This window comes from Capra hircus, chromosome 9 (assembly GCF_001704415.2).
Source record: "Capra hircus breed San Clemente chromosome 9, ASM170441v1, whole genome shotgun sequence".
NCBI classification, from domain to species: Eukaryota; Metazoa; Chordata; class Mammalia; order Artiodactyla; family Bovidae; genus Capra; species Capra hircus.
In genome coordinates, this window is record NC_030816.1 from 27,769,639 (window position 1) to 27,781,988 (window position 12,350).

Below are 12,350 nucleotides of genomic sequence, written 5' to 3' on the forward strand. Positions count from 1 at the left end.
ATTAAACCAGCCAATCCTAAAGGCATTCAACCCTGAATACTCATTGGAAGGACTGATACTGAAGCTCCAATACCTTGGCTACCTGATGCAAAGAGCCGACTCATTGGAAAAGACCCTAACTCTGGGAAAGATCGAGGGTAGGAAGAGAAGGGACAACAGAGGATTAGATGGTTGGATGGCATCACTGACTCAATGGACATGAATTTGAGTAAACTCTGGGAGATAGCGAAGGGCAAGAAGCCTGGCGTGCTGCAGTCCATGGGATCACAAAGAGCTGCACACGATTTAGGGAATGAACAACAAAAAATAAGTGATAAAATAATATTATCTAAGTGTCCAGACTTAATGGTCATTCTATATGATTTTTAACAAATATTACAACTAAGAAATGTAGTCGTTTTAAAGAACAATAACAATACTAATATCTGTTGGACTACTATGTGCTAAGGATTTATATGATCTCATCTGATTCTCAGAAAAACCTACAGGTCAGACACTATCACTATCTCTATTTTACTGATGTGGAAACTGAGAATTGGACCAGTTATATGTCTTGCTTCTGGTCAGACAGGTATTAACTGCAGGCAGTCCCTCCAGAGCTTGGGGGCTTCCAGACTGTGTGGATCATGTGTCAGACCCAACAGGAAGTACTTCCCATTCATATTTTATTTAATCCTTAAAGTGACCTGTGAGGTGTGTGTAGTCATTTCCTTTCTATAGTTGGGAAAACAAGATTTCCAGAGGTTTAGAAACACATCTAAGGTCACACACCTGCAGAAAATCCAACTCAGCTCTACCCTAGCATCCATGCTCCAGTCTGGTTATTGCCTCTGGCTAATTCTTCTGAGAATCAGCATACAGATTTAACCGTCACCAGAATAACTAGTATCGGGTGACTAGAAAGGCCAAAATAAAGTACTGAAATTTATCCTAGTCTTTATTAGTATCAGTTGTTGATGCCAAAAATCAATTTTTGGAATTTTCACATTCTGGAGAAAAATGAAACAAGGAGACCAAGTCAATTGTGAGAGCCACAGTACCTACTTTGATAAAAGTTTATTCTCAGTGGGAGGTGTTTAGTTCATTCACTTACTGTGCTGTCTAATCGGGTGCATAACCTCAGTCAAGACACATTTTCTCTGCAACTTAGTTTCCTTTTTTTTAATTTTAAAAATGGGAATGTAACATCAGCTTCCTTTTATTTCCACAAATAAGCACCAACACTGCCTGCCTCAGTTATGTAACTCTAGGTTTAACTTATGCTTGTAATTTACTAGCTAATTTCAGCAACAGAAAATCGAATTTTGCTTGTTCCCGGAGTTGTATCTTAATAGCTTCAATACTTTAAGGTAATATAAAGTTTCAGAAAATCAACCATATTTACCCATAGTTAATTGCATCAACGAAGCTAAATATAGGTATTTACACTTATCTCTCATCAAATAAACATAATTAGCTCCAGATTTTTTTGTCAGCAAAAATTCATGGCAATCATTTATTAATATAGTAGAAAAATCAGCACTACTTCATTTATAGGGAAAGTAAGGTCAAGCATTAAGCTGGTTATTCCAAGAAAATGTACTTAAAGGAACAAAACTGAGAAACATATAAACTCTGACATTTTCTTAATGTTTGAAATGTTCCTTTTTTTTTTTTCTTTTAGTTTTTAATTTTTTAAATTTTAAAATCTTTAATTCTTACATGCGTTCCCAAACATGAACCCCCCACCCCACCTCCCTCCCCATAACATCTCTCTGGGTCATCCCCATGCACCAGCCCCAAGCATGCTGTATCCTGCGTCAGACATAGACTGGCGATTCAATTCTTACATGATAGTATACATGTTAGAAATGTTCCTGAAGTAATAGAGAATTTGGTAACATCTGTAACATTAGCACTTGCTAATTCACCAGTTGTTTGTGGTCTGTCCACACAATTTGCACAGAACGGCAATGAACCCTGTAGTGTTTGTGAGACACTGTTGAACAAAATGAGGGCTAGATCACATGGATGCTGTGAGAGGAGAGCCTTAGGAGCAGACTTGACATCACAGGGCTCTGAGCAGAAGGGACCAGGCTCAAGTCTCATATGTGAAAAATGTTGCCCATTATTACAACATGACTCTTCAATTAACAATGCTAAAGAGTCCTCTCATTAAGCCCTTACAATGACTCTGTAATGTGTGTCCTGTCATTCACATTGTGCAGGGGAGGGAAATGAGACTTAGAGGGGTTAAATAATTAGTCCAAGGTCACATGGCTGCAGAGACACCAACTCAAGTCCCCTGACCCTGCGGCCTGTGCTACACAGGGAGTCTTGTCCAATCCTCAGGAAAACAGTTCATTTATTTGGGGACTGCTGCTGCTACTGAGTCGCTTCAGTCATGTCCAACTCTGTGCGACCCCATAGACGGCAGCCCACCAGGCTCCCCCGTCCCTGGGATTCTCCAGGCAAGAACACTGGAGTGGGTTGCCATTTCCTTCTCCAATGCATGAAAGTAAAAAGTGAAAGTGAAGTCACTCAGTCGTGTCCGACTCTTCGTGACCCCATGGACTGCAGCCTTCCAGGCTCCTCCATCCATGGGATTCTCCGGGCAAGAACACTGGAGTGGGGTGCCGTCACCTTCTCCGTATTTGGGGACTACTGCTACCAATTTAACTGTCATCATCATAGCCCATACAGTGAATGACTCAAGAAGGCCCAGACTGAGCAACAGGGCTGGCTCTAGATTCCTGTCCTCCGGTGTCACCAAGAGTTCCCTGTGCTTGCTGGAGGGAAGAATATTGGAATTCCAAAGTGAGGCTGCCTAGACACCACACTTAAAAACCAAAGACGATTCCTTACATGGTAAGGGTTCTTTATCAACCCACATTTGTAGGAAGCCCTCAAAAGTTATGTTACTGGTTTGCTCCAGTAGAGCTTCAACTTAACAGTTCAGTGATAAAGCTCTGAAACTTTGTATCTTATGAAAACACAAAACAACTGCATTTGTTAATGACAATTTCCCAGTGTTGAAGCTGAAACTCCAATACTTTGGCCACCTGATGCGAAGAGCATTTGAAAAGACCCTGATGCTAGGAAAGATTGAGGGCAGAAGGAAAAGGGGACAATGGAGGATGAGATGGTTGGATGGCATCACCGACTCAGTGGACATGAGTTTGGGTGGACTCCAGGAATTGGTGATGGACAGGGAGGCCTGGTGTGCTGCAGCTCATGGGGTCGCAAAGAGTCTGACACGACTGAGCGACTGAACTGAATTATCAGGACATCAACGATACTAAATTCCTCCTGGCAAACATGTAGCAAGGCTGACTACTTTAGCCTATATAATCATTTCTCAAAAAGAAAGTTCTCTCATATTCAAAATAACATCAAAGCTGAATTTAACATAGTAGACCAGGAAGAAAAATACCTTCTTCTTGTTGGTAAAAGTCTCATGGTATTTTTATGATGCAAATAAAAATCTGTAGGGAGTTCCCAGAGATGAGGTTTCCCTTCAGTGGGATGGAAAACTCCCAGGAAGAGATTAATGGAATCTTGTCTGTCAGCATCTAAAAAGCAAAAATACATAATTCAGGAACTCTATTACTCACATAAACAACCCAGGGGAATGCTTTCTTAGGAGGATTAAGGGTACACCTGGAATGTCATAGAACACACCTCTGAAAATAATAGCATTTATACTGTAAAAGTCTTACGCAACATCTAAAACACCCACCAAGATTTTGAAAATTAAAATCTTATTTAAAAATGTTTCCTTTTTACTCTATATATCTCATAACATAGAGGATAGTGAATGTAAACTGCTTCTTGAATTTTGAGAGATTCTTAAAAAGTCTTTAAGAACTGCCCTAGTTACCTTAGTGATTGTATTCTTAGAATAAAAACATTCTCACCATTTGTTAGTCTACCTGAAACAAAAAACATCTTCACTTTATGGCAAAGACAGAAGAGAAGTCAGACAAATAAAGCGGCCCAATTTCTACCCAGATTCTGTTGCACATCCTTGAACAAGTCAGTTTCCAAGTTTCTGCTTTTAATCCATGAAAAGATACTTTATTTCTTTAGGAGAGACAACGTTTACAACATTTCCTTTCCCCTACAGCTGTGTCTGATAATGAAGGCAGCGTGTGCACACGGGAAACAGCATCACTAACCATTCAACCTCTCCAAAATTACCTTTTCAAAACAGACTACAAACTAATCAAACTGACCCCCCACACACACACGCACGCTGTCTCTCCTATTTTTCTCAAATGTATTTTGGTAAAAACAGTAAGCACTGAAGTGGTCTCATGAGCCATCCTTCCCATCCTGCACAGCCCCTCCCAAGCATCCTTCATTCTTTCCATTCTGGTCTCTGAGCCCTTGTATATTCAAGTTAGGGGCAGACATCCACAATATAAATAATAATCTCTTTCTGAAATTGAGCACAGAACCAAAAAGCCAATAGAAATGACTGCTTTTGAAACAGGATAACATCATCATAAAATCAATTTTCTTCCAACAGCTATAGTGCACACAGAAAAGTCTGAAATTAGCAACACTGTTCTCCTTGGGCTATTTGGTCATTTTGGCAGAAGCAATAAATGAAATCTGGTACATTAAACACGGGTTCCAGTTATATATTTTGACAGGAAGCATTCCATTAAAACAGTGCTCACCTTTTATGCTACAAGTAATATTTGAAAGGGATGTGTTTATATGATGAGTATACTTGGAGCCTTTTTTCCATTTGTTGAGAGAAAACATCAAGTATTAAATGATGCATGCATTACCACCCCAATTTGCACCCTCTTAACACAATATGAAAGTAAACATACTGCTTTTATAGTAATTATATTCTTTATGATTCTTGAGTAGCCTTAATGGCACTTAATAATTCACACTATGCAGTACCTCAAAATATCTTAATTCTATCTAAAGAAGCTTTCCATTTTTCAGCCACATTTTCAAGGAGTTTCTTTCATCCCTAATTAAACCTGATAGTAGTTCCTTTAATTTTTAGCAAGCATGATAAAATGTAAGATTGAGAAACCTAACCAAATAGCAGATATGCCTTCAAAGGATCCTAATGGAGACTTCTTGAATGTACTGCTGTTACTTTAGCTTACAATGTATCTGGTACTTACTGTCACCTACTAAGCTTGGAATCTAAGGCCAGCCCTAATGAGCCTTGGAATCTCTTCCTGGTTACTTTTGACTGCAGATGACGTTTTCGCCCTCTGAAAGACAGTAGTACTTTGGACCAAGACAAAAGCTTAAAATAGGTAGGTTCTCTGCAGTTGCAGATAACAAGAGGGCAAAATAACTACCTACTTTTATATTCAATTGTGCTTTAAAGGAAAAAGGAATAGGCACCTTTCAAACTCCATCCAAATGGTTAATCGCTAATGCAGGGTATTACAATAGGTCAGGCTGGAAGATAACAGTTCTTTTTAATTAGCCAAAAATGTTTATTTGCAAACTAGAACATTTGTTGACTTAATATTAAAATAAGTCCATGATAAAGTGGCCTCCGAAATCAGTAATGGAATGGGATGCTATTCGATAAACAGTACTATTTAACCAGGGTGAGGAGCAGACAGTGACTTGGACCACTACCTCCTACTGTATGTTGAAATAAATCCCAACTAAATGTCAGAAGGACAAAGATCAACACCCTAACAGAAAAACATGCAATTTTTAAAAATATAAATCTATTTTAAAAGAAACAAATAGACGGTAAACATTATAAAAAACTCAACTTTACTATTATTCAATAAATGACGCAAACTGAAAACAATGCAAACCATTTTCTGCTTACTAAGCTGGCAGTTCAGTTCAGTTCCGCTCAGTTCAGTTCAGTTCAGTCACTCAGCCATGTCCAACTCTTTGCAACCCCATGAATTGCAGCACAGCAGGCCTCCCTGTCCATCACCAACTCCCGGAGTTCACTCAGACTCACGTCCATCGAGTCAGTGATGCCATCCAGCCATCTCATCCTCAGTCATCCCCTTCTCCTCCTGGCCCCAATCCCTCCCAGCATCAGAGTCTTTTCCAATGAGTCAACTCTTCGCATGAGGTGGCCAAAGTACTGGAGTTTCAGCTTTAGCATCATTCCTTCCAAAGAAATCCCAGGGCTGATCTCCTTCAGAACGGACTGGTTGGATCTCCTAGCAGTCCAAGGGACTCTCAAGAGTCTTCTCCAACACCACAGTTCAAAAGCATCAATTTTTTGGCACTCAGCCTTCTTCACAGTCCAACTCTCACATCCATAATGATGACTGGGAAAACCATAGGCTTGACTAGATGGACCTAAGTCAGCAAAGTAATGTCTCTGCTTTTGAATATGCTATCTAGGTTGGTCATAACTTTTCTTCCAAGGAGTAAGCATCTTTTAATTTCATGGCTGCAATCACCATCTGCAGTGACTTTGGAGCCCCCCCAAAATAAAGTCTGACACTGTTTCCACTGTTTCCCCATCTATTTCCCATGAAGTGATGGGACCGGATGCCATGATCTTCGTTTTCTGAATGTTGAGCTTTAAGCCAACTTTCTCACTCTCCTCTTTCACTTTCATCAAGAGGCTTTTTAGTTCCTCTTCACTTTCTGCCATAAGGGTGGTGTCATCTGCATGTCTGAGGTGATTGATATTTCTCCTGGCAATCTTGATTCCAGCTTGTTTCTTCCAGTCCAGCGTTTCTCTGCATATAAGTTAATAAGCAGGGTGACAATATACAGCCTTGACGTACTCCTTTTCCTATTTGGAACCAGTCTGTTGTTCCATGTCCAGTTCTAACTGTTGCTTCCTGACCTGCATACAGATTTCTCAAGAGGCAGGTCAGGCAATCTGGTATTCCCATCTCTTTCAGAATTTTCCACAGTTTATTCTGATCCACACAGTCAAAGGCTTTGGCATAGTCAATAAAGCAGAAATAGATGTTTTCCTGGAACTCTCTTGCTTTTTCCATGATCCAGCAGATGTTGGCAATTTGATCTCTGGTTCCTCTGCCTTTTCTAAATCCAGCTTGAACATCAGGAAGTTCACGGTTCACATATTGCTGAAGCCTGGCTTGGAGAATTTTGAGCATTACTTTACTAGCATGTGAGATGAGTGCAATTGTACGGTAGTTTGAGCATTCTTTGGCATTGCCTTTCTTTGGGATTGGAATGAAAACTGACCTTTTCCAGTCCTGTGGCCACTGCTGAGTTTTCCAAATTTGCTGGCATATTGAGTGCAGCACTTTCACAGCATCATCTTTCAGGATTTGAAATAGCTCCACTGGAATTCCATCACCTCCACTAGCTTTGTTTGTAGTGATGCTTTCTAAGGCCCACTTGACTTCACATTCCAGGATGTCTGGCTCTAGATTAGTGATCACACCATCATGACTATCTGGGTCATGAAGATCTTTTTTGTACAGTTCTTCGGTGTATTCTTGCCACCTCTTCTTAATATCTTCTGCTTCTGTTAGGTCCATACCATTTTTGTCCTTTATCGAGCCCATCTTTGCATGAAATGTTCCCTTGGTTCTCCAATTTTCTTGAAGAGATCTCTAGTCTCTCCCATTCTGTTGTTTTCCTCTATTTCTTTGCATTGATCGCTGAGGAAGGCTTTCTTATCTCTTCTTGCTATTCTCTGGAACTCTGCATTCAGATGCTTATATCTTTGCTTTTCTCCTTTGCTTTTCACCTCTCTTCTTTTCACAGCTATTTGTAAGGCCTCCCCAGACAGCCATTTTCCTTTTTTGCATTTCTTTTCCATGGGGATGGTCTTGATCCCTGTGTCCTGTACAATATCATGAACCTCATTCCATAGTTCATCAGGCACTCTATCTATCAGATCTAGGCCCTTAAATGTATTTCTCACTTCCACTGTATAATCATAAGGGATTTGATTTAGGTCATACCTGAATGGTCTAGAGGTTTTCCCTACTGTCTTCAATTTGAGTCTGAATTTAACACTAAGGAGTTTGGAAAGATGGCAAATACTTTCCAAAATGGACACGTCTATACTCCTCTAAGAACCGATTGCTACATCCTTTTGTTAAGGCTATCTGGCTATATATATATACATATATATTTTTAAAGGTCCCGAAAATATCTATATTCTGACCTAATAAATATGCTTCTGAAATTTTCATAAGATAAAAATATGCAAAAAAGATGTACGTTTAAAAGAAACACAAATACACAATAAAAACAGGTAACCACACTATGGTCCTTCTAAAAGACAGACTGCCACAAGGCTACCAAAAATTAAGTTGTAAAAGAATATTTAGGGTCATAATGATTACTCACATTATCTAAAAGGGCAAAAGCAGATATACATTACCTGTACAGTAACTAGAAGGATCATGTTCTGCTAAATATGAACAAGTCGCTATCTCTGAAAGGTGAGGATTATATGATTTGTGAGTTATTTTATATTTTTATAATTAGCATATATTACCTTTATAACTACAAAAAAAAAACCCACCATTCATTCATCCAAGAGCCTACTATGTCCCACACTAGGGATATGGTCTATACATAACTGATTCTGGCTTTCATGGGGCTTACATTCCACAGTGGGAAGCAAAAATAATACTCAAGTAAATAAGGTACAGGGTACTTTCAGAGGATGTTAGTTCTTTGAAAACATAAGAGTGACATGAGAGTGATGAGAGAGAAGAGGGACACTTAGGTCAGGTGGTCAGGGAAGCAGGTGGAGGCTACACAATGTCAGGAACAGCACGAAGGTGGAGGGAGGAGCAGGGGGCTGGAGGGCAGGGGGCAAAGAAAGAGCAGGACTGGGGACAGTGAGGCAGACCACACACAGCCTCGAAGGTCATGGCAAAGAGTCCGATCTTAAAAGCGATGAGAAGCCCTGGAAGGGATTTCAGAGTGGGCAGTGATATGATCTAACTCTCGAAAGGACCACTGTGGCTGCCGTAAAGAGCAAGAACAGAAGAGGGGAGGCTGAGGGAGGAATCAGGAGCCACGGCAGCTGTTCAGGGCCACCAGCTGTCTCAACCAGCCCGGCAACAGTGAGCAGGAAACAGCAGAAGGATTTGGGATATACTCTGGAGGTAGAGCCAACCAGGTTTGCTGAGAGATGAGACTGGGGAGGATAAGGAGAATAAAGAAATTAAGGGTGATTCCTAGGATTCTGAACTGAACAATGGGAGCAGAGGTGAAAAAAGAAAAAAAGTAGAGAAACAAGTTTAGGGCAGAGTCAAGTCACTTCCTGCTGGAAATGATTCATTTGAGATTCTTCTCAGATATCTGTGGTAGGAAGAAACTTGGCCTCATGACTTTCCCTCCATAGTTTCTCATGAATATTTCATCTTAGATAGCAAAAGCAACTTTGTAGATGTAACTGAAATGACTAATCAATGACTTCAACTTAGGAAAATTATCATGTCTTACCTGGATCGGCCACTGGAATCATAAGAATCCTTTAAGGGCAGAAGAGGAAAGCAGACAGATTTGAGGCACAAGGGTTGATGCACCATTGCTGGCTTTGAAGATGGAGTGGACCACAAGCCAAGGAAGGTAAGCAGCCTCTCAAACCCGAGAATGAGCCCCAGCCAACAGCACATGGGGACAGCAGTCTGAGAACCACCTGGGGTTCTGCCAGCAACCAGAATGAGCCCGGAGGCCTCCAGATCAGAGCCCACATTCTGACTTCATTGCTCTCATTTGAACTTCAGCCAGGTGAGAGCCTAAGCAGAGAACACAGCTGGGTAATGCTATTCCCAGACTTCTGAACCACAAACACTGGGACATAATAAACAGTGGTTGTTTTAAGCCACTGAGTTTGTGATAATTGGTTATGGCACCTGTAGAAAACAAACACAATATTCAGGAGGAAATGCCTGCAAGGTAGGCATTTAGATAAGTCTGGAGATCAGTGGAGGAGTCAGGGAAGAGATATATATTTGAGTGTCAAACGTATGGTATTTAAAAGCTGGGTGAGATACCCCTAAGGTAAAAGTGTAGAAAGAGTTTAGAAATAGGGCAGGAGAAGTCACCAGTGAGACTGAGAGAGAGCACAGAAGTGAGTTTCAAGAAAGAGGGAGTGCTCCACTGTAACACAAGCTGCCTAACAGCTGAGCAAGATGAACACTCCCCTAGTTTGGCAGTGGGAGATTGTGGGAGATTGTGATAAGCATGGGTTTGGGGGCATGACAGGGCAAAGGCTCAGTGAAGCAGGTGGAGAGAACAGGATATGAGAGAGGGAACAGGTGTGCAGATAACACTTTCAAGAGGTTTTGCTTCAGGAGAGCAGAGCTTTTGTTAGCAGTGGGTGTGGTTAAGAACAGAAGGAAAGATTAGATGGAAAACACAAGGTGTGCCTCTATGCTCGTGGAAATGAGGCCGCAGAGGGGAGAAACTGACCGCACACGGCAGTGAGCATAGGAACAGGGGTTCAGTGCCTGGGTCGGGAAGACCCCCAGGAGAAGGAAATGGCAACCCACTCCAGCATTCTTGCCTGGGAAATCTCATGGACAGAGGAGCCTGGTGGATTACAGTCCATGGGGTCACAGAGCTGGACATGACAGCAACTAAACACACACACACACACACACACACACACGTATATATATATATATATATACGTGTGTATATATATGTATATACAGCTGTTCTAGTATTAACTGGGCAGGTATGTTATATTTTTTTCCTTAAAATAGGATTTCAATTCAATAAGCTTCAGAAAAAAATATTCAGGTTTACCTACATATAAATATAAAAGAAAATCAGAGCTTGACAAGGAAGTAACAATTATAAACTTCTTTCTAACATCCAAAGAGAATACCAAGGTACTTGTTCTTTTCTTATTGATGTCCTACAACTACTTATGTAGCCAGTTATAAGAGAAACCAAAGGACATTTCTTAGAAAGAAAAGAAACCCCAGAACATGGTAATAATATGTGGAAACTCAAAGCAGGTTTTAAAATGAACCTGAAAGGGAGTCAGGTGGGTTACCCACATAGTATTCATCTGTCTATATGAACCAACGATAAAATTCTTAACAACCTAATTTCAAGAACCTTCCTGTCTACCTCAGAGACATAAGATGGAGAGACTGATTCACAATCTTGAGTGCCTAAAGAAAATGGTTCTATTAATATATTACCATTATATAATATCCATTGTAATTTAAAAATAAGTTGTACACCCCAATGGCACCACGCTTCTCAAAATAAATAGGGCTGTTTTAGCCATAGTATTCATAAAATAATTCTTTTCATGATAGTTCCTCTTTCAGTTGTGCATAATTCTGCGTTACCTTTCCATCGTGTGCACGTTACTTACTTACGACCACCTTCTGTCTTTTAATTGTTCTCCTTCCATTTTTAATCATGCACAGCTACACATTCCCTCTCTGCGCTCTAATCTTACTGAAAAACTCATGACTTGGTCCTTAAGTGTCAATCAGTTCAGTTCAGTCGCTCAGTCGTATCCGACTTTTTGTGACCCCATGAATCGCAGCACGCCAGGCCTCCCTGTCCATCACCAACACCCGGAGTTTATTCAAACTCACATCCATCGAGTCGGTGATGCCATCCAGCCATCTCATCCTCTGTCGTCCCCTTCTCCTCCTGCCCCCAATCCCTCCCAGCATCAGTCTTTTCCAATGAGTCAACTCTTCGTGGCCAAAGTTCTGGAGTTTCAGCTTTAGCATCAGTCCTTCCAATGAACACCCAGGACTGATCTCCTTTAGAATGGACTGGCTGGATAATGACTCCCAATTCAGGAACAACCCTGAACAGGAGAGGACAGAAGACTGGACGACCCTTTCCTCAGGGCAGTTTTAAACCTTGTTCAACACATACCCAGAGGTATATGTACTTGTTGGCACATGACTTACATAGCTCTTCAAGCTGAATTGTGTTCCCCACAAAAGGGATATTAAAAGTCTTAAGCCCCAGGACCTGTGAATATGACCCTATTTGCAAATCAAGTCTTTGCAGATGCAATCCTGTTAAGATACAGCCACACTGGAATGGGGCAGGCTCCGGTGTCTTCATAAGAAGAGACACAAGCACACAGGGAGAACGCCACGGAGACACAGCATGAGAGGAGAATGGCGTGTGACACCAGAGACAGAAATGAAAGCACCCAGTTTTAACTGCAAGCCAAGGATTGGCAGCAATCCATCAGAAGATAAGAAGCAAGTAAGGAACCTCCCCCGGAGCCTTCAGAGGGAGCACAGCCCTGCTGACACTTGATTTCCAACTTAAAGCCTCCAAAGCTGTGAAACAGCACATTTCTGTTGTTTTAAGCCACCAAGCTTATAGTGCTTTGTTACAGAAGTCCTAGGAAACCAGTACAATAATGAAGCATAGCCAGTGAGACTGCCTTTAGAGAGACTACC

General features: G+C 41.0%; 1 protein-coding gene across 2 annotated transcripts in view; it reads right to left on the reverse strand.

Annotated features, from left to right (window-relative positions):
* Positions 1-12,350, reverse strand: part of FIG4 (FIG4 phosphoinositide 5-phosphatase) — a 167,446-nt gene that overhangs the window by 77,232 nt on the left and 77,864 nt on the right. For both annotated transcript variants that reach the window (XM_005684577.3, XM_018053077.1), the window contains one exon: positions 3,413-3,551. In XM_005684577.3, the coding sequence (XP_005684634.1) occupies positions 3,413-3,551 (139 nt within the window). The remainder of the gene's footprint in view (positions 1-3,412; positions 3,552-12,350) is intronic.